This window comes from Silurus aristotelis, assembly GCF_946808225.1.
Source record: "Silurus aristotelis genome assembly, chromosome: 3".
NCBI lineage: Eukaryota > Metazoa > Chordata > Actinopteri > Siluriformes > Siluridae > Silurus > Silurus aristotelis.
In genome coordinates, this window is record NC_139576.1 from 21,196,514 (window position 1) to 21,215,630 (window position 19,117).

The window sequence follows — 19,117 nt, forward strand, 5'->3', positions numbered from 1 at the left end:
CAAGCTTGTAGCATCATACTCAAATCAGAGGCTGTAAATGGTGGCAAAAGTGTTAAAAAAGAAAATTCTCAAATTATACAAAAAAATTAATAAAAAAAAAAAAAAAAAAAAAAAAAAAATTATATATATACAGTGGGTACGGAAAGTATTCAGACCCCCTTAAATTTTTCACTTTTTGTTATATTGCAGCCATTTGCTAAAATCATTTAAGTTCATTTCTTTTCCTCATGAATGTACACATAGCACCCCATACTGACAGAAAAACACAGAATTGTTGACCTTTTTGCAGATTTATTAAAAAAGAAAAACTGAAATATCACATGGTCCTAAGTATTCAGACCCTTTGCTGTGACACTCATATATTTAACTCAGGTGCTCTCCATTTCTTCTGATCATCCTTGAGATGGTTCTACACCTTCATTTGAGTCCAGAAATTTTTGATTATACTGATTGGACTTGATTAGGAAAGCCACACACCTGTTTATATAAGACCTTTCAGATCACAATGCATGTCAGAGCAAATGAGAATCATTAAGGTCAAAGGAACTGCCTGAAGAGCTCAGAGACAGAATTGTGGCAAGGCACAGATCTGGCCAAGGTTCCAAAAAAAATTCTGCAGCACTAAAGGTTCCTAAGAGCACAGTGGCCTCCGTAATCCTTAAATGGAAGACGTTTGGGACGACCAGAACCCTTCCTAGAGCTGGCCGTCCGGCCAAACTGAGCTATCGGGGGAGAAGAGCCTTGGTGAGAGAGGTAAAGAAGAACCCAAAGATCACTGTGGCTGAGCTCCAGAGATGCAGTCGGGAGATGGAAGAAAGTTTTAGAAAGTCAACCATCACCGCAGCCCTTCACCAGTGGGGCTTTATAGCAGAGTGGCCCGACGGAAGCCTTTCCTCAGTGCAGGACACATGAAAACCCGCATGGAGTTCTCCAAGATGGTGAGAAATAAGATTCTCTGGTCTGATGAGACCAAGATAGAACTTTTTGGCCTTAATTCTAAGCGGTATGTGTGGAGAAAACCAGGCACTGCTCATCACTTGTCCAATACAGTCTCAACAGTGAAGCATGGTGGTGGCAGCATCATGCTGTGTGGGTGTTTTTCAGCTTCAGGGACAGGACGACTGGTTGCAATCAAGGGAAAGATGAATGCGGCCAAGGACAGGGATATCCTGGACGAAAACCTTCTCCAGAGTGCTTTGGACCTCAGACTGGGCTGAAGGTTTACCTTCCAACAAGACAATGACCCTAAGCACACAGCTAAAATAACGAAGGAGTGGCTTCACAACAACTCTGTGACTGTTCTTAAATGGCCCAGCCAGAGCCCTGACTTAAACCCAATTGAGCATCTCTGGAGAGACCTAAAAATAGCTGTCCACCAACGTTTACCATCCAACCTGACAGAACTGGAGAGGATCTGCAAGGAGGAATGGCAGAGGTTCCCCAAATCCAGGTGTGAAAGACTTGTTGCATCTTTCCCAAAAAGACTCCTGGCTGTATTAGATCAAAAGGGGGCTTCTACTAAATACTGAGCAAAGGGTCTGAATACTTAGGACCATGTGATATTTCAGTTTTTCTTTTTTAATAAATCTGCAACAGTGTCAACAATTCTGTGTTTTTCTGTCAGTATGGGGTGCTATGTGTACATTAATGAGGAAAAGAAATGAACTTAAATGATTTTAGCAAATGGCTGCAAAATAAAAAAGAGTGAAAAATTTAAGGGGGTCTGAATACTTTCCGTACCCACTGTATATATATATATATATATATATATATATATATATATATATATATATATATATATATATATATATACATACATACATACACACACACACACAGTACAGACCAAAAGTTTGGACATACCTGATCATTCAAAGAGTTTTCTTTATTTTCATGACTATGAAAATTGTAGAGTCACATTAAGGGCATCAAAACTAGGAATTAACATGTGGAATTATATACATAACAAAAAAGTGAACTGAAAATATGTCATATTGTAGGTTCTTCAAAGTGGGCATCAAGAGAATGCTAAGAGTGTGCAAAGCAGTAATCTAAGCAAAAGGTGGCTACTTTGAAGAACCTACAATATGACATATTTTCAGTTGTTTCACACTTTTTTGTTATGTATATAATTCCACGTGTTAATTCATAGTTTTGATGCCTTTAGTGTGACTCTACAATTTTCATAGTCATGAAAATAAAGAAAACTCTTTGAATGAGAAGGTGTGTCCAAACCTTTGGTCTGTATTGTATATAATTATTCAAATGTCCACTGACAAATCCAACCTGGCGTGGATACTGCAGAAAGCTGTCCGATAGATCATTCTTCGTTTCCTGTGCTGCATCTGAAGCGCCATTAATGATTTGAGCACCGGAGCCTGGCACCATGGCTCTTACTGACGGGTGGTTTAAATCTACATGGAAATCTGCGGAGATCTTCCGGCTGTTCTGAATATCAAACAGAGACAGAGTGACGAAGAACGGCTCCACCTGCCATGTACAGAGAGAAAAAGAATCACTGCAATGATCACCATGCTTCAGGAAACGAAGCTGAATGATGTAAATTAATTAAAGCATTATGGATTACGTTGGTGGTTGGGCCCTCCTCATTCTCTGCCACACAGCTCTGCAGGTTGAACGCCAGATCGTTGCATTTCACAAGAATCCGCTTCCCAAACTTCTCCTCAAATGGTCTGGATTCTGGCTCGATTCCAGAGAAATCTAACTTCTGCATACATACACATCCAGATATCTTAAAGGCACCAAAAACACATTTAGAGCATTTTCCAGACTTCTGCCCAACTGTCAGACTGTTTTATTTACTTATCTTGCCTTTTTTGTTTTTTACCTGTGTGTCTGCATCCAATGTGAAGAGCTTTAGCCGAGTTTCATTTCTCATCTTAGACTCGATATCTCTGGCACTCTAAAGAAAAGCACACCAAGCATATCAATCACACTAGCCTAGAGAAGGAATCACTAAATGGGTATGACATAATGACGAGTGAATGGGGATAACATTTAAAAGAAACATGCACTTGTTCACAGTAATGAACAATAAAAATTTATGACTAACTGTTTGTACAGACCAGAACTGTGTCTAAACACATAGTGTCTACACTATTGAGCTGATTCTCATGCATGTCTATAGACAATCTATAGAACAGTGGTTAAGTGCTTTGTGTCTTCTATAAATAAACAAATAAATATATTTTGGCACCTGCTTTTTATATTAAATTAAAACTAAATTGGATCTATGGTAAGTAGACTAAAGAGAAAGAAATGTATTATTATTAATCCTTTCCAGACCATTAATGACTGACGCATAGGTCATCATTTGTTTATTTATGCGTCAGTCAACAATTTTAACCATTTTCAAGAGTTAAAATAAATGAACTGCTTTGAACTAACAGGAAAGCCAGGAATGTTTCTTGTTAGTTCAAAGCAGTACATTTATTTTAACTCTTGAAAATGGATATTACTATATGCTTATGGTCTCAAGCAAGATCAGAGTATAACATTTAGATTTTGAGTTGAAATGAAAAGAAAACACCACTAAGTCTGGTGCTGGACATTTATGCAAACAGGACCTACCTGAAAACTGTCCATCGATCCAGAAGAGCTGTCGGTCTTCCCCAATTCATCATCTACATAATGGGAAAACAGATAGATGATTTATTACAATGGCTTACATCTTGGAGCCAGAAAGAAAACTGTAGGTAATGATAGATAAATTCCTAAAGAGAGAAATGTCATAGTAGCCTCATCAACTGACCAAACAATGCATGTGGAGCACTGAGTAAATATAAACCAAAAAGCCTGGAATATCTCACTGCTCGGTAGAATAGAGGCATGTGATTCTGTACAGGGGTTAATAATGGAGTTGCAGGTGCTCTATGTTATCTGCTGTCAAGTCAGGGGTGGTAGTTGTCTGGGTGGTCTAAATATGAAAGCTCACATATTTAGGTAGATAGACACACAAACCATCATGTAGGTCTCCATTCCTCTTCTCTTGCATAGCGAGCTCAAAGCTGCTGTGAAGTATTTTGTTCAGCGTGCTGATCCACTCCTCCATCTCACTTTCCGAGTCAGCGGCCAACAGATACGTACTCTTATCTTGCATCTTCAGCTCGAATGCAAACCTGCGCACCTTATTATTCTACACGGATAAAAGACATAAACGCTTCAGATTACCTTAAAAAGACATGTGTTGGATACTTACTCAGTTAACATCACAGATGGAGTCTGGCCAGCGTTGCTGCTTTGGTAATGGGTGTAAAGTGCAAGTTGGAACAGAGTCAGTAGCACTAATTTTCCAAAATAGACAAAGAGAATAATGAGGTGCAGGTTCTTCTTCTGATTAATATATATGATTTATATCATTGATATGGGTGATTTTTGCAACTAAGAACGAACAAAACATCTTTGCTTTAAAACCAATTACCGAAATGTTGGGATGTGTGGTTTGATTCATGAAGTAAAGAAAATAAAGTGTATTTTAAATTCTAATGAACACATCCACTTGACTTAAGTAATGTATGGGAACACTTTAAATTCCTGCTCTGATTTGGTATGTCCGTGTAAGAGAAGGATGTATACTCATGCAAACAACCAGACGGAAAGCGGGCGAAAATATTTCCATATGGAGGACAAAAGAGCTACTGGCTGCCAAAAACACTGCTTAACTGGATCAGACAGAAAACTAAAAAGGGATGAGGAATATTAAGCTAACCAGAGGAAATCAAGGACAAGCACAGGGACCTCTTTAAAGCATAGGCTGAAATTGCAGCAGAGGGTTGCTAGCACATCTGTATATGCGGTAGATCTCGAATCCTGTCTCGATTTCTCTAAATTCCTCAAAAGTGAATGTGTGAGCACATGGTGCATGGAGGACGGGGTGTCATCCCTTCTGGGGTACACTTCTGCCTTGCACTCAGTGCTTCTGGAAAGTCTCTAGATCAATGGACGAATGCAAAATAATGTTGATTATGTGTGGGTTATTGGAGAGCTCTCTTAGACTATACTAGATATACTATTGTATACTAGTAAAGTACTACACTATACCAAACACTAGATATGTTAGTATGGACGAGTAATATACAAGACCTGCGTTCCTATAGCTCTGCAATAATAAAACAGTGAACATTTAAAAAAAATGTATAGCCTGCTTTTCACCCTACATCACCTATTTGTCCCTGTTCTGCCAGATTGCTTAATATGTTTATTATTCTAGAAAGCATTCCTCGGTGAGTGACTTTAACTCACTGAGTGGAGCAGGCAATCAGTCTCCAAGTGCACAGAGTGGGAGTGTTTCAGTACTAACTGCACAATTGGAGGACATGCTTGAGATAGCTTAGTTTATTAAAAGCCAGACTGGGAAAGGCTAGACTGTGAGTACGCTGCTCAGGGGAACAGGTTGACTAATTTTCTTAAGTTATTTCGTCAGTGTTTTTCTGGAATGCTTTCCGCTCTCTGAGCAAATATGACATCACACCTCTTGGATCAAAATCAGATTCTCGAATCTTTAGGCAACAAAACCCACACTAATTACAAAGGCAGGAGAAATGATGGATATGCACACACAAAATAATTACAGAAAAACTCATATGATCACAAAACAATAGGCTATGAGAAGATGAGTGTCTGGACTTTTTTTTTCCTCCCTTTAACACAATACACAATTTGGGTGCACACACATGCAAAATTTTTTGGCAGTTTAAAATCCACATTTACTATTTATTAGTGTTAAGCCAGAGACCAAGAATGACAGGGTGCTAAAGTAACTAAAAGGTTGAGATTGTTAAAGAGAAAGAGAGAGAAAGAGAGAAAATGTAGTCCACTGATACTGAAACCACTGATATAATCTCCATATGGATATCACATCTGTTTCCATATCACTCGTGCACTGTTTCAGACAAAGCACATATTTATTTAACTCCAGAGTGGAGTATGATGATATGTTCCTCTGAATGTGCTAAACAGAACTCTCTCAAATCCACATGTAAGCATTCACCTTTAAAGAAAAAAACATTGATAGCTTGGGCTATAAAAAATACACATACTCTTAATCAAACCACTTTTCTCATACCTGAACCACACCCATGCAAGAATCCAAGAAAATGGTTCCTTTGGGCTCCTTGGAAATCTTTTCATCCTTGTAGAAGTTCAGGTTATAGGAGCCGTCCCCAAATTGTGTGAGGTGAAAATACCTCCTTTTGAAAGACTGAAACAAAGCATTAAAAATAACCGCTTTATATCATTAAAAGAATAGCCCATATTTAGCCTAATCCCAATCCACTGCGTCTAAAGCAGATGTGAAACTGACCACAGTGAGGAAATAACAGAAAGGCTTTTTAAAGCCCTTAATGTTTGTAATGAGTGTTTGCAAAGATGCAACAGCTTTTCGAAAGCGATTACTTCTCAAATGTTTTCAAACGATGATTCTTTTGCATAATTGTTTTTGGTTCTTATAAATACCACAAATAAAATTACAAAAGACGAAATTTGGTAAACCATTCTTTACTTCCGGTAATGATAAGTGCCTTATTGGTAGAAGCGTAAGACAAAGTTTTGATTTTGCATAGCACATTTTGCATATTTAACTGAATGGAATTTAACTGCTTCAATCAGTTCTAGGACTTTCAGTTAAGCAGGTTTCCATTCTTCTGTCAAAGAACCTGCTAAAGAACCTGCTAAAATTATTCACTGCAACTACAGTTGTCGTAACTGTGCTGTTTCGCTAAAAATGTACTTTGGTGCACTAGAGTAAGCGAGGAAAAACTATAATTGAGCTGGTTTAATTTAAAATGTACGGTGGCCGAGAAGTGCAAAACACATTAACAAATCCCGAAAACAAATTAACAAATTAGAAATCAATAACAAATCCGAAAACAAAATAACAAATGCAAAAACAAAATAACAAATCCGAAAACAACATAAATCCGAAAACACAACGACAATTCAGTTTGTGAATTGAACACTTACCGATCATTGGACAAGACACCTGCCTCATTCAAGATATACAGGAAGTACAAGAGTTTCTCCTTGCTTGCCAATGTTTACTTCTGTTATTTTCTTGTATTTAAAGGTGCACTAATTGAAATAAAAAAATAGTTTAAAATAAACTGAGAACTTAACACATGTACAAGAAACAAAGTGATAAGATTTCATACTTCTTGTATATCTTGAATGACAGGTGTCTCGTCCAATGATCGGTAAGTGTTCCATTCACAAGCTACACCTACTTTTTCCGGTTTGTCTGAATTGTCTTTGTGTTTTCGAATTTGTTATTTACTTTTTGCATTTGTTATTTTGTTTTCGGAGTTGTTAGTGTTTTCTAATTTGTTAATTTGTTTTCTGATTTGTTAATGTGTTTTGCAGTTCTCTGCCCCCGTAAAATTGCCATTCAAATGTTGTTTTTTTTATTTGATTTTATTTCCAGTGTACTGCAGTCATACACGCAACTCTGTGCAGAAACATAATTAAGGTTGTTCTATTGATGCAGTAAACACAATCAGCACACCATATTATGTATATTTTATCCAGCAGCCCTATTATAGCAAAGCATCAGTTGAAATCTAACTTTTGTCAAATATTACTCATTAGACATTGAACATAATGAACTGTATCATATGAATTGACACACATGAGGTGGTATCGAGGTAGTATGAAAAAGATTCAAGACTGTGCACCACAGATCTGGTCGCTTTCGCCGAATGTCCTCCTTCAGACGCCTTAAAACTCGGCGGTAGAACTAGTTATCGACGCTTCGGTCTCTGGGAATGAATTCTCAGTGCACAATGGCCCGAATGTTGAAAAAGACTTGCACTTGGTTGCCTTGCCTTTTTCGGTCATGGGCTCTTCCACTGTGAAGACTCAGGGTGGTACCCGTACCTTGACATAAAGGAATCCATGGCATGCTGACAGTTTTTAGCAGACTTCGACATGGTGTTCCTTCTGCTCCTGGGGCATTAGCCTGGGGACAAACTTGGCAGCAACAAGGTGCATGTTCAAATCTGGACCGTTCTGTATTACACACCGACAATGGCAGCAATATTGTGGATTGTTCTCTGTTGATCATCATGCACCAAATTTGTTTTGACATATTCGAGGGTTGAGCTCGTTGAAGGTGTTTCTGATCTCTCGACGTCTTCCAGTGAGGCCACTCAAAACACCTCGAATGACTCATTGCAGCATCGCCGTAAACTTGGCAAATCAGGACCAACGTCTCTCTGGCAGATTTGCCAAGTTTTATTCAAAATTTTACGTTTGCTATTTGTTATAACTTGCTCTCCATGATGAAATTGCAGACATGGTAAAGAAAAGCACCAGCTGCACACCTCCACAGGACTATGTCTTTTGACATACCAGCTTATTAAGTTTGGTGCTCCCTGTTACTGTGCATGCAGCCTTGTGCTGCCATCTGTTGCTGTGTTGCAAAACTAGTCTCGAAACCTTTTGATACCACCCAGTACCTTTGTTGTTAATACATCTAGAAATATTGAGTTTAACATGATTTAGATCCAGACAGGATTTGCCAAACAGTACAATTTCAGAGACATGAGTGTGAAAATTGATTGGGTCTAAAAATCTAGGATTTCAGCTGGAAGTATTGAAGCCGCTCTTCTGTAATTACATTTAGAGCTGTTATCTGAAATCGGACAACAGTATGCAGCCCACAACTCATTATTTAAAACATGATGTGGCCCCTGAGCTACAATAAACCTTGCCATAGAAGAAAGATCTCCGAGTTATATACAGAGTGTGTTGTAAAAAAAGGCTCACCCTCATAGTAACACTGATCGCACTGTTCATGTTTCCTTTGTAAAGCCACCCTTGCTTACTAACACCTCCTTTCTGAGAGCCCAAGGAAGCTGTGTCCTACACACACACACACACACACACACACACACACACACACACACACACACACACACACACACACAGAGGAAGAGAAAGTGGAGAATGACTTTTGTGATGTGGCTCCAGCCCTTCTCTGTTTGATCTTGCAGCTAAAGTAAATGCTAGGAGAACAGGGATTCATTGAAAAAGCAATCCAGTTCACTAACTCCTGCTCACCAGAAAAAAAATGCACAACAGCAAAAACACTGATAAATGTAAATAAACCACTGAACTAGAAGGAACAATCTCAGAGACAGCTGGATAATATATAAAGCTTAAAAAAAAATACACACCTTCATTATGCAATATCATAATCGATTTTTTATATTTTAAATTGTAAATATAAGATAAACTTGATAAACTATTTAAAAAAGTTTCCTTCAGCAGCTTGTGCTCTAATTGTACCTTCTGTTTTTTTAAACTTTAAATGTGAAGCAATGAGGACTAAAACATTAATTTGCAGGCCTCCCATAAAGTCTTATCAGGACAAGATAATGTACGTGAATGCGTATACTGTACTCCCGTTTGGTGCGGTTTTACTAAACGATTTAGCCACAAATCCAAGAAAGAAATGCAAAGTATAGCCAAATGCTTTTGCTGTTATATTCCGTCAACATACTAAAAGGTTTAAGGTTTAACAGTCAGATGAATGCTTGTGTACTGCTGATGTTAAAAAAAAACATTTTACATGATTGAATTCTTGCTCTGAGGTTAACTGAGGAGGACTAAACACTGTTCATAGTATCTGTTTAAGTAAAAACATGCCTGCTAACTCTCTTAGGTACTGTGCAGACTGGTGCCCACTTTTTATACGTATGGCAACCCAATTCAGTAACTTTGAGAAAGCAATATCGTTATTGATCACTCTGAAGTCTGCAATACTAATTTATATCTTGGATTGTCAGTCTGAAAAGGCCTGATATGCTGTTTGCTGTAGCTAATTAATTAAACAGGACACCCTTCATTTGCTGGGTTGCAGGGGGGATTTCTTGGAAGCAGGAAAGAGGAAGAAGGAGTCATCATGGCTGGCTATTAGATACCTTATTGACGCTGTCCAGGCAGAAATTGCAAGACTATTCATAGGGACATGACCTAGCAGGCAAACTGTGTGTGGGGGAGATCTTTAAACCAGAGCCCAGGCATATCTGTAGAGGAGATGCTGCTGGTATTGCAGTAAACCTCAAAGCAAATGTTTTAATTATCAGTGGATACAAACAATGGTAACAGATTGGTATGAGAAGAACTTGCTGTGTCAGTGCATGCCTTGGTCTGCTTTTGACTCACTCTTCCCTAACAAACTGCATTTAATGGAAAAAATATAGACATCTGGATTTCTCTCACTGAAGATCTTCTTTGCCAATCTATTGAAATAAAGAAAAAAAAAACTAGATGCTTCAACCAGATTCACTTACCTCGTCTTTATCCACATCCTCATCGACCTCAAACACATGAACCCCTAGCTTATCAGGTCTTGACACTTTGCTGTTCAAAAGCCAAACACATGAAAACACAACAGAGCAGTTAACAAGACTACAATGACAATAGTGCTCATAATGAAACATGAAAATGATTACGCTCAAAGGCACAGTGTCAGTGAATAAAGAGAGCTAATGTCTCACTGTTAGCAATGGTTTCTGTTTGTTCTCAAGCATTGATTGCTTCTATTGGCCACCTGTGTTTTCCATCTGTCATATACAATGTTTATACATTTCTTCAGAGGTAGTGATGTGAAAACTATATCTAATTAAAAGAATGAAGAATTTATTTGGCTCTTCTCAACTGCCCTGTGTCCCTACAGGAACACATGAGCTCATACATTGTTCCATTGGCTCCATTGTAACTAAGAGGAGGAAATGTGCAGTTTGTAAAGACTCCTGTTTTCCAAGAACTGAAATGCTTTGACATATAATACACACAATACAATTGGCAGTGATACTCTGTTGAACCCATGGTTCTATGTATTTATTGTGTGGCTTGTTTTAACTTGTCTGATGTGTGTTGCATAGATCCTGTTCTTATTTTGTTAGAGCTATAGAGACAGGGTTAAAAAAATGAACACGAGGTGTCTTACTTTGGGAGTTGACGGAAGTCACCAGAATAATCTTCATACTTGTAGTTGACAACGTGCCAATCTGATTTGTAGGTCTTAAGACACTAGGAAACAAGAAACAATATATGATTGTTAGAGTCAGAACCTGATACTGTGTGTTTGTTACACAAAAATAGAGCATATGCTATTTCAGGCCACAGTTTCATCAAAAGTCATCCTGGGTAAGAGGATGGGTAAAAGCTCTTTGCTCTTTGTCCAATCTGACTGCTCAGGAAGAGAGGGCAAGATGAAAGACCGGGGGGCCTCTCGTCCTAATCAGGATGTTCCAGCATTTGGTTTCTTTCACAGATTTGAGTTTAAGGAAAGAAAAATCAGAAGGAGATCAAAAACTCTTTACTGGGATATCTATTCAATATTACAACAGTAACATGGATCCTTATGTAACATTCATTTTCTCTACTGTGTGAACTTTGACCAAGTTTAAAACTTAACATGCACACACACACACACACACACACACACACACACACTTACTGTCCAGCTGGTGAACTTTTCTCCTTTCTATGCTACTCTATAGCATGTGTGGGTTACAGAAGATGAATGCTTCATACTTGGCCAAAGTTCAGTCTATAAACAGTAAAGTAGATCCACAGAATCCAGTGTTGAGAGCAATGAGTTTTTGCATTTTTTTCCACAGAGCCACAGCTGAATCATTTATAGATCATGATCAGAGAATATTATAGGACATTCAGAGAACAGACAGAGACAGAATTACATTCAGTCTGTCTCTTACCTCCTGCACGAACAGGCTGTGTGCTTCTTTCTGGGCGTTCTCCGGAACGGATGGGTACAGAGTGCGGAACTGACGCCGCAGAGTGCAGGTCTGAGTGAGAGAAAAATTAAACAACAAAAAAATCCATGAAAAAAGTATTGGGACATTAGAATTTTTCAGCCACATGTTGGTCTTCCCCAAACTGTTACCTCAAAGTAAGAGGCACACAATCACATACAATGCCTTTGGATGTGGAAGCATTACATTTTCTCTTCACTTGTACTAGAAGACCCAAACCTGTTTTAACATGACAATGTCCCTGTGCACAAACCAAGCCCCATTAAGATATGGTTTACATTGGTTGGACTGGAAGATTTTGATTGGCCTGCTATAGAGCGCTGACCTCAACTCTATTGAACACCTTCAAAATAAATTGGAACACTGACTGCAGCTCAGGCCCCTTCACCCTACATCTGTACCTGACTTTACTAACACCCTTGTGGCTAAATTAACACAAATCTCCACAAGCACACGACAAAATCTATTGGAACGTCTTTTCGAGAAGAGTGGAGGTTATTTTAACAGCAAATTGGGACTAAATGTGTAATAAGATGTGAAGATAAGTTTACATTTCTTCATTTGATCTTAGTATTATTTCAGCATCACCGACACTTTACGCAACTTAGTAAAATCTATTCCTAAAAAAAGCTTGTACAGACCAGCTGCATGCGATTTTCCAAATAGCTTTTAAATATTATTCCTGCCTGATTGCCACTCCCAGGTCTGGCTGTGCTGAAGAGATCAGGCAGAGGAGTAGGAGACTCATTGTTCAGCTTCAGCCTCCTGCTGTTACTGATGACTGATGATTAAAACAAATACTGAAACTCCACTAAACTGAGTCGCCTTTTATTTACTTGCTTCCAACAGAGACAAAAAATCCCAGATAAAAATATGTGGAAAGTGTTTCATAAATAAACTCATTTTGACTCCCTCCTGCAGGGAGTTTTCGAGAATCTCTGTAGTGTGGTAATGTGTGTGAGGAAAAGTCAGAATTCCTGCTACAGAAAGAGCCACTTCAGCGAATGGTAAACAAAGCACACAGGTTAAACTTAACCAAACAATGCTAGTGTAAAAATTCCCATCCTGGCTCACATCCTACAATAGAACAACCCACAGGAAAAAGCAGCTTCTTTTTCAATAATAATTTCGGGAAGCGTTCGGGAGAGTTCCTTTTCGATCTTGAATATAAATGCATAAAAAAGGTTAATGGAGCACTATAAAACATTTATCAGTGTGCCCTTTTGGGAAACCTTCAAAGAAGAACACTGCGAAATGTTTAAAGTAGAAGCTGTATGAATTATTCAATATCCAAAGAAGCCTTGAGAAAACTTTTTTCAAACAACAAATAAATAAATAAATTCTCCCAGATGCAGAAATATAGAAAACCTTTTATATTTTACATTTGAGTCGGGGTTAATGTGGCTAACAATTGAAGGAACCCACACAAATTTGATCCTTTGCATGTGGCCGTATATTGAGACAAGCAAGTATTTGGGAATGGAACTTTTAGAATGATTTTTTTTTCTCCACAAAACCAGTTGTTTAATAATAAGCACTGAATCCTGAAAGATGCCCTCTACCAGTTAAGAACGTAAAGCTCGTGGTGTGACTCTGATCACAGATTTAGGAAGTCTTGGCTCCTCGAAGACTGGGTGGAAGGGTGGACGTCATCAGAAGCACACATCAGCGGAACGTCCAGCAACATAGTGTTTTAATGTGGCATTCCACAGGTTCCCTAAGAGCCTCACACAATATCCTGCTACTGTTGCACTATTTCCTCCTTCAATCCTGTTTTCCTGTATGGAAGATGAGAATCAGATTGAGTGGAAAAGTGAAACGGTTCAGATGAAGGGAGAGAGGGATGCATACACTAAAGGAGTAAAAACAGCGCTGGAATGCAGCTGATTTGTTAGAGGAGGTACCGAATCCAGTCACAGCTTTGTTTTCCCTTTCAAACCCTGCTGCCCACAAAATACACATCTCTCTCTCTCTCTCTCTCTCTCTCTCTCTCTCTCTTTCCCTCCCTCCAAACCCACACTCACATACTCCCAAACTCCTAAGATGCTTTTCTTCATATCCCAGCCCACGCACTTGGTTAGGAGTTAACGCTTTCTTGTATGATTAGAGAAAGGCTGACCTTACACAGAGTCCACGGGTCCACGCCTGCCCAACAGTCTCTACCTTAAAATTATTACACACACACACACACACACACACACACACACACACACACTGCCAATCTGGCATGCAATATCTCTTTTATACCACATGCATGACCCATTTCGTATCAGTGATTGGCATTTTAGAAAGAATTAGCGTAATATTCTTTCTAGTGGCTGATATTGCTAATAATATTATACTATGTCTGTCTCAAATTCTTCCAAGTTTTTATGCTCTAAACTGCTGTACAAATGTGAGTTTGTTTACTTATTTAGCATTGCAATACTTTGAAAAGCAATACACTGACCAGGCATAACTTTATGACCACCAAATCGGGCATAACATTATGACCATCTGCCTAATATTGTGTTGTTCCTCCTTTTGCTGTTAAAACAGTCGTGACTCGTGGAGCATTAACAGCATGAACTTCTACAGCAGTTTGAGCTACAGCAGCTGGTCTGTTGGATCGGACCACACGGACCGGCCTTCGCTCCCCATGTGCATCATGAGCCTCGGCCGCCCATGACCCTGTCGCTGGTTCAACACTGTTCCTTCCTCAGACCACTTTTGATAGATACTGCCCACTGCAGATCCCAGAGCTGCTCTGATCCAGTGGTCTGAACATCATAATTTGGTACTTATCATATTCGCTAAAATCCTTGCATGTCCGTTTTCCCTAATTTTATAATGTTATGCCTGTAGATGCTAAATGCATAACACATTAAACTATCAGGAGCATTAGTTTATAGGTGTAATTCAAGTTTCGTCCGGAATACAAGAATTTGCACACAAGCCATGAACAGAGAATCCCGTACATCAAGCAGCTGTGGTATAAGCAACCATCACTACAAGATAATATACCATGTTTAGATAAGAACAAAGTGAAATCATTTTTAACACTGACACATCACAAACCAGAATTTTACTGGGGAGCTGCAGCCATTTCTACTGGTTGTGCTTGTTTAAAATGGGACTATTGTGTGACTAGCGTGACTAATATCATGCTACTATCATGCCCTAATCCTAACCCTAGAGTTGTACCTGGGTAATTAAAAAAATATATATATTCTTTTTCACGGGTTGAAAAAATCGTTTTTAATAGAATTCGTACATAATAAAAAGACGCTATATGTTAATGTATTTTTTTTTCCCAGTTACCAGGATCATTTAAACCAGATTTCTAGCTCCCTATTCGGCACATTACTATGGAGATTTTATTTCAAAATATTCATTTGTAATATTACAACTCTTTCACCATTTTTATTTTAGTGAAAGAAAGAGTATAACAGACGGAGAAAAAGCATAAAGCTGACTGAGCTTCTATCATTCACAGATTTAGACGGAGCCAGCAGCAACAAGCATTCAAGAGGAAACCTATGTGGCCTTCATTTCTCCTAAAACCCACCACAGGCCTGCTTCTCTGCGTCTCTGCATGCACAGCCCACTAACCCACCCAGTGATCACATACACAGCAATCAAAATTTGACACACACACACACACACACACACACACACACACACACACACACACACTTGCCCGTGTAAGCTACAGAAGAGCAAACATTTCCAGCAGTGCGTGACAGTGTTTTCTGCGCCTGCCTTCTGGTTTTGTTGAACATTCTTGCAGCTAAGCTGAAGATCACCTGTTGCTCTGAACACACTGCACCTTTTCTTCGAGATCGTGTTTCTTGACAAAGTGAAATACACAGACAGATACTAGGGGCTGGGGGTGGAGAAAGAGTTACATGAGAGAGATTAATGGGTGCAGTCAAGGCTGTTGTCCTATCACAGAGAGTTCCCATGCAGCTGTTTGACCTTCATAGATGCACAAGCACACACACACACACACACAGTACACATTTACTCCATATCACAATCATACTCGAGAGATATGCCATCTAATTGTGCTGCAATCCTCTAGTATTGTGCAAATACAAAAGCCTGTGTAGAACGATCACCTTAAGGAGGCCACGCAGCCTGAAGTGAAGATATGGGAAAGACATTAGTGCTAATATTGCTGGGGGAACTTACAGAAAGCGCCCAGCGATATGATCTCTCTGTGTGCTTACAGCTGAGAATTACAAAGAGCGACTCCCCTAGGTTCTTGCACTAGTCTCTGTTTTGTATCTCTTTCTCGTCCTGCATTCAGGGAAAGTAAATACACATCAAACCACAGTGTAGCCTGTGTTTGTGCGAGATATCCAAGCATGGTGTCTGGTAATAATGTAATTCTGGCCAGTACACCTTTGTAGGAAATCATAGCTGTTCATTTAACACTCATCCAAATATAACAAGTGTGAAAATAAGCATACAGGCTACAAAAAGACTACAAAAACTATTTGGAAGGCCCTCCACGCTATAACTCTCTCATCGCAAGCACGTTGTTTGGAGAAGTAATTACAAACAGCAAACATCTGTTAAATATTACACTGAGGCATTTTTATAATGAGTATTGTCCATAGACTTTAAATAGTAGGCTAGTTAAAGGGTGTGACCTCGGGTCTGCATTGTGAGTGTCCCTATTGCTACTCCTCTCTCTGAGCATGCGGTGTGTGCGTTTGTATAGATGTCTGAAGCAGACCTCCCACTCAGACACTAGATCAGAAAGTGTAGCCTGCAACCTGAGCTCTGTGACACACACACACACACACACACACGCACTAAATCTGACAGTACAACACTGCTCCATGACTAATAAAAACAAAAACAAATGCCTATTTTCAAGGTCTTCACAGACATATCTTCTAAAAGCAAAACCATGGCACTGGTTACAGTTTTCATTTACATTTATACCATTTGGCAGATGCCCTTATCCAGGGCAACTTAAAACTGAGCAGTTGAAGGTTAAGGGCCTTGTTCAAGGGCCCAGAAGTGGCATCTTAATGGGATTCAAACTCGTGACCTTCTTATCCAAAATCTCAACCAATAAGCTACTAATAAAGGATTCTACAGTGTTAGTGCTATTTAACAGTCAGTAATTAGAGTCCATGTTCATGCATCTGTAAAGTCTTGACAAGCTACATGTTGTCTTACTTTGTCTTAATAACTTGAGTGTAGAGACACTAAGACAGTAGTGAGGGAACAACAGTTTATAGCTGCTATAATTGAAGTGATAACAGTAACTTGTTCAACATGAAACAAATCTGTTACTTGTATCGAATGTACAATGCAAGCGTTGCTAAATTGTGATATTAATAAAATAAAACAGTTGCAGTAGAAAATTACCCTCCAACAACAGCGTTATCATAGTGTTAAGGAAATAAGAGATCAGGAAACAATGTTCGATTCAGTCTGTGTTTTATGATTGTGAATTGCACGTTAACAACTGCTCAGGCTTCAAGCTGATTTTCGCAAATCAAATTTTTTTTTACTACTGTTCAATAACCTTGTAACTGCCAAAGACTATTGTATAATAAAGCACTCAAAGAAAAATTCCTCTCTTCAGGTAACTAGAGATGTGTGTGCGCGAATTCAGGGTATGGCTATATAACCTGTACCCTACTGTGGAAACCTACACCATTTTCCCCTTCACTCAGCTCTCCAGCTGTACCAGTAGCAACAAAAACAAACACTGACTTCTCTGTGTATAACTGAAGACTGCATTTACTGCAGCCATATTTCGAAATGACTTGCTGTAAACTGCACAATCAGATTAAAGTTGGGTTGCCAGGTAACCTCACCTGAAAATCCTCCAGAGGGAACTGCAGCATGTCTCGGAGAACATCGCTTAGGATCTGAGTCTTTCTTTGGACCAGGACACTCTCATAATCCAATGGCTCAATCAAACGTGGCTTTAGCTGCAAACACACACAAACACACACACACAGACACACTTATTATTTACAATAAAATATAATAATGAAATGAAGAAATGCTTAATGTGAACAGTAACTTATAAATGTCAATATTGAGAATGTATGCAAAAAGTAAACGTGATAATAATAGGGCAGATATGGAACTAACAGAAACAATGAAAATCTGGAAAAAAAACTAAACACCAGATGGAAGTGAAAAGGGTGGAGGAAGAGTACATGTTAAATGATCTGGTCTTTTTGGGTGTGACTGGTCTGAACAGACAGAAGTGTTTGTATGTACGTGTAGGATTTTTCAGAGAAGGGAGAACACTTTCCAATGTTCCTGGGGCTTCAAGGAATCCGTCTCTTTGACCCTTTGCAGCTTTGTTGTGTTTCTCAATCCTGGTCAGATTAACTATATTTAGTGCTGGTTTAGTTCATAGTGCTTTCAGCAAGCCACAACAAATCAGAGGCTTGCCAACACCAATCTAACTGGCCACACCTCTATGTGTACACATGTCTGTACACCATTTTTATCTGTCTGATGCAGAAACAATCTCTGAAACACAATAGCAATAGTGAGCATAAGGATGTTTAAGCTTGACATCAGCCTAGCCTTAGCTGCTCAGAAGTTTAATCCATGAGATTATAGTCCTCCATGTTGTTAGTATGTTGGTGCCATGAGGTCTAAATTTGTTAGAGCTCTGTTTTCACAATCACCTCCCCAATAAGTCGAGACTCACACAAAAAACATTCAGGCTCAAATGACAAGGTCTGAATACTGTAGTATCTCTACCACATTTGTGACACACAGGTAGGACAGGTTTCTACTAAAAGATACACACTCGTATTATCTTCAAATCCCTTTTCGTTCCTTTTTTCATTTTATCTTTGACATTAAACAATAAAGTGCATCTGGACAAAAGCACAGTGTTGAGAGTTTAGCAGATATGATTCATTGAGAACGCTATGCTAGAAGTGCGTGCGCATGTGCAGCAAGCAATTATGAATTCCGCTCTCGCTGGTAAGTGAGATCGCAGGTTGCTCCACATCTGGTCCTGATATCAGCTGGGTGATGTCAGAGGGATCACCATGGTAACGGAATAGATTTACTAAGCGGTGCTATCCGACCCACAATAGGGGAAAAAAAACGCAGACGCACTTTTGTCATCGCTACTGAACCTCCATCTCCGATAGGAGAACAGACACGTCCACGCGTTTCTTCACGTCTGCTTCATTCCTAAGTACAATGTTACATCTTCAGGTGTTAAAGGAATGCATGCTGCTACAATGGAGCACAAAGACGCGCACATACAGGTGAGTCAGTCCTTAGGGCTCGCTGATAAAAGGCCAGGCACTGCAAGTTTCTCACAGCTGATAGCA

General features: G+C 39.1%; 1 protein-coding gene across 8 annotated transcripts in view; it reads right to left on the bottom strand.

Moving 5' to 3' along the window:
* The window catches only part of LOC310723554 (dedicator of cytokinesis protein 9), an 80,548-nt gene that overhangs the window by 26,757 nt on the left and 34,674 nt on the right, over positions 1-19,117 (bottom strand). For 5 of the 8 annotated variants that reach the window (XM_083536766.1, XM_083536767.1, XM_083536765.1 and 2 more), the window contains exons 2-12: positions 17,621-17,737; positions 11,742-11,831; positions 10,970-11,052; positions 10,311-10,380; positions 8,782-8,877; positions 6,086-6,220; positions 3,982-4,156; positions 3,592-3,644; positions 2,849-2,923; positions 2,588-2,728; positions 2,287-2,490 (exon numbers count right to left, since the gene is read on the bottom strand). In XM_083536766.1, the coding sequence (XP_083392892.1) occupies positions 2,287-2,490; positions 2,588-2,728; positions 2,849-2,923; positions 3,592-3,644; positions 3,982-4,156; positions 6,086-6,220; positions 8,782-8,877; positions 10,311-10,380; positions 10,970-11,052; positions 11,742-11,831; positions 17,621-17,737 (1,239 nt within the window). Of the gene's footprint in view, positions 1-2,286; positions 2,491-2,587; positions 2,753-2,848; positions 2,924-3,591; positions 3,645-3,981; positions 4,157-6,085; positions 6,221-8,781; positions 8,878-10,310; positions 10,381-10,969; positions 11,053-11,741; positions 11,832-17,620; positions 17,738-19,117 lie in introns of all 8 variants that reach the window. The other 3 variants (XM_083536769.1, XM_083536764.1, XM_083536763.1) reach the window with 1 other exon arrangement.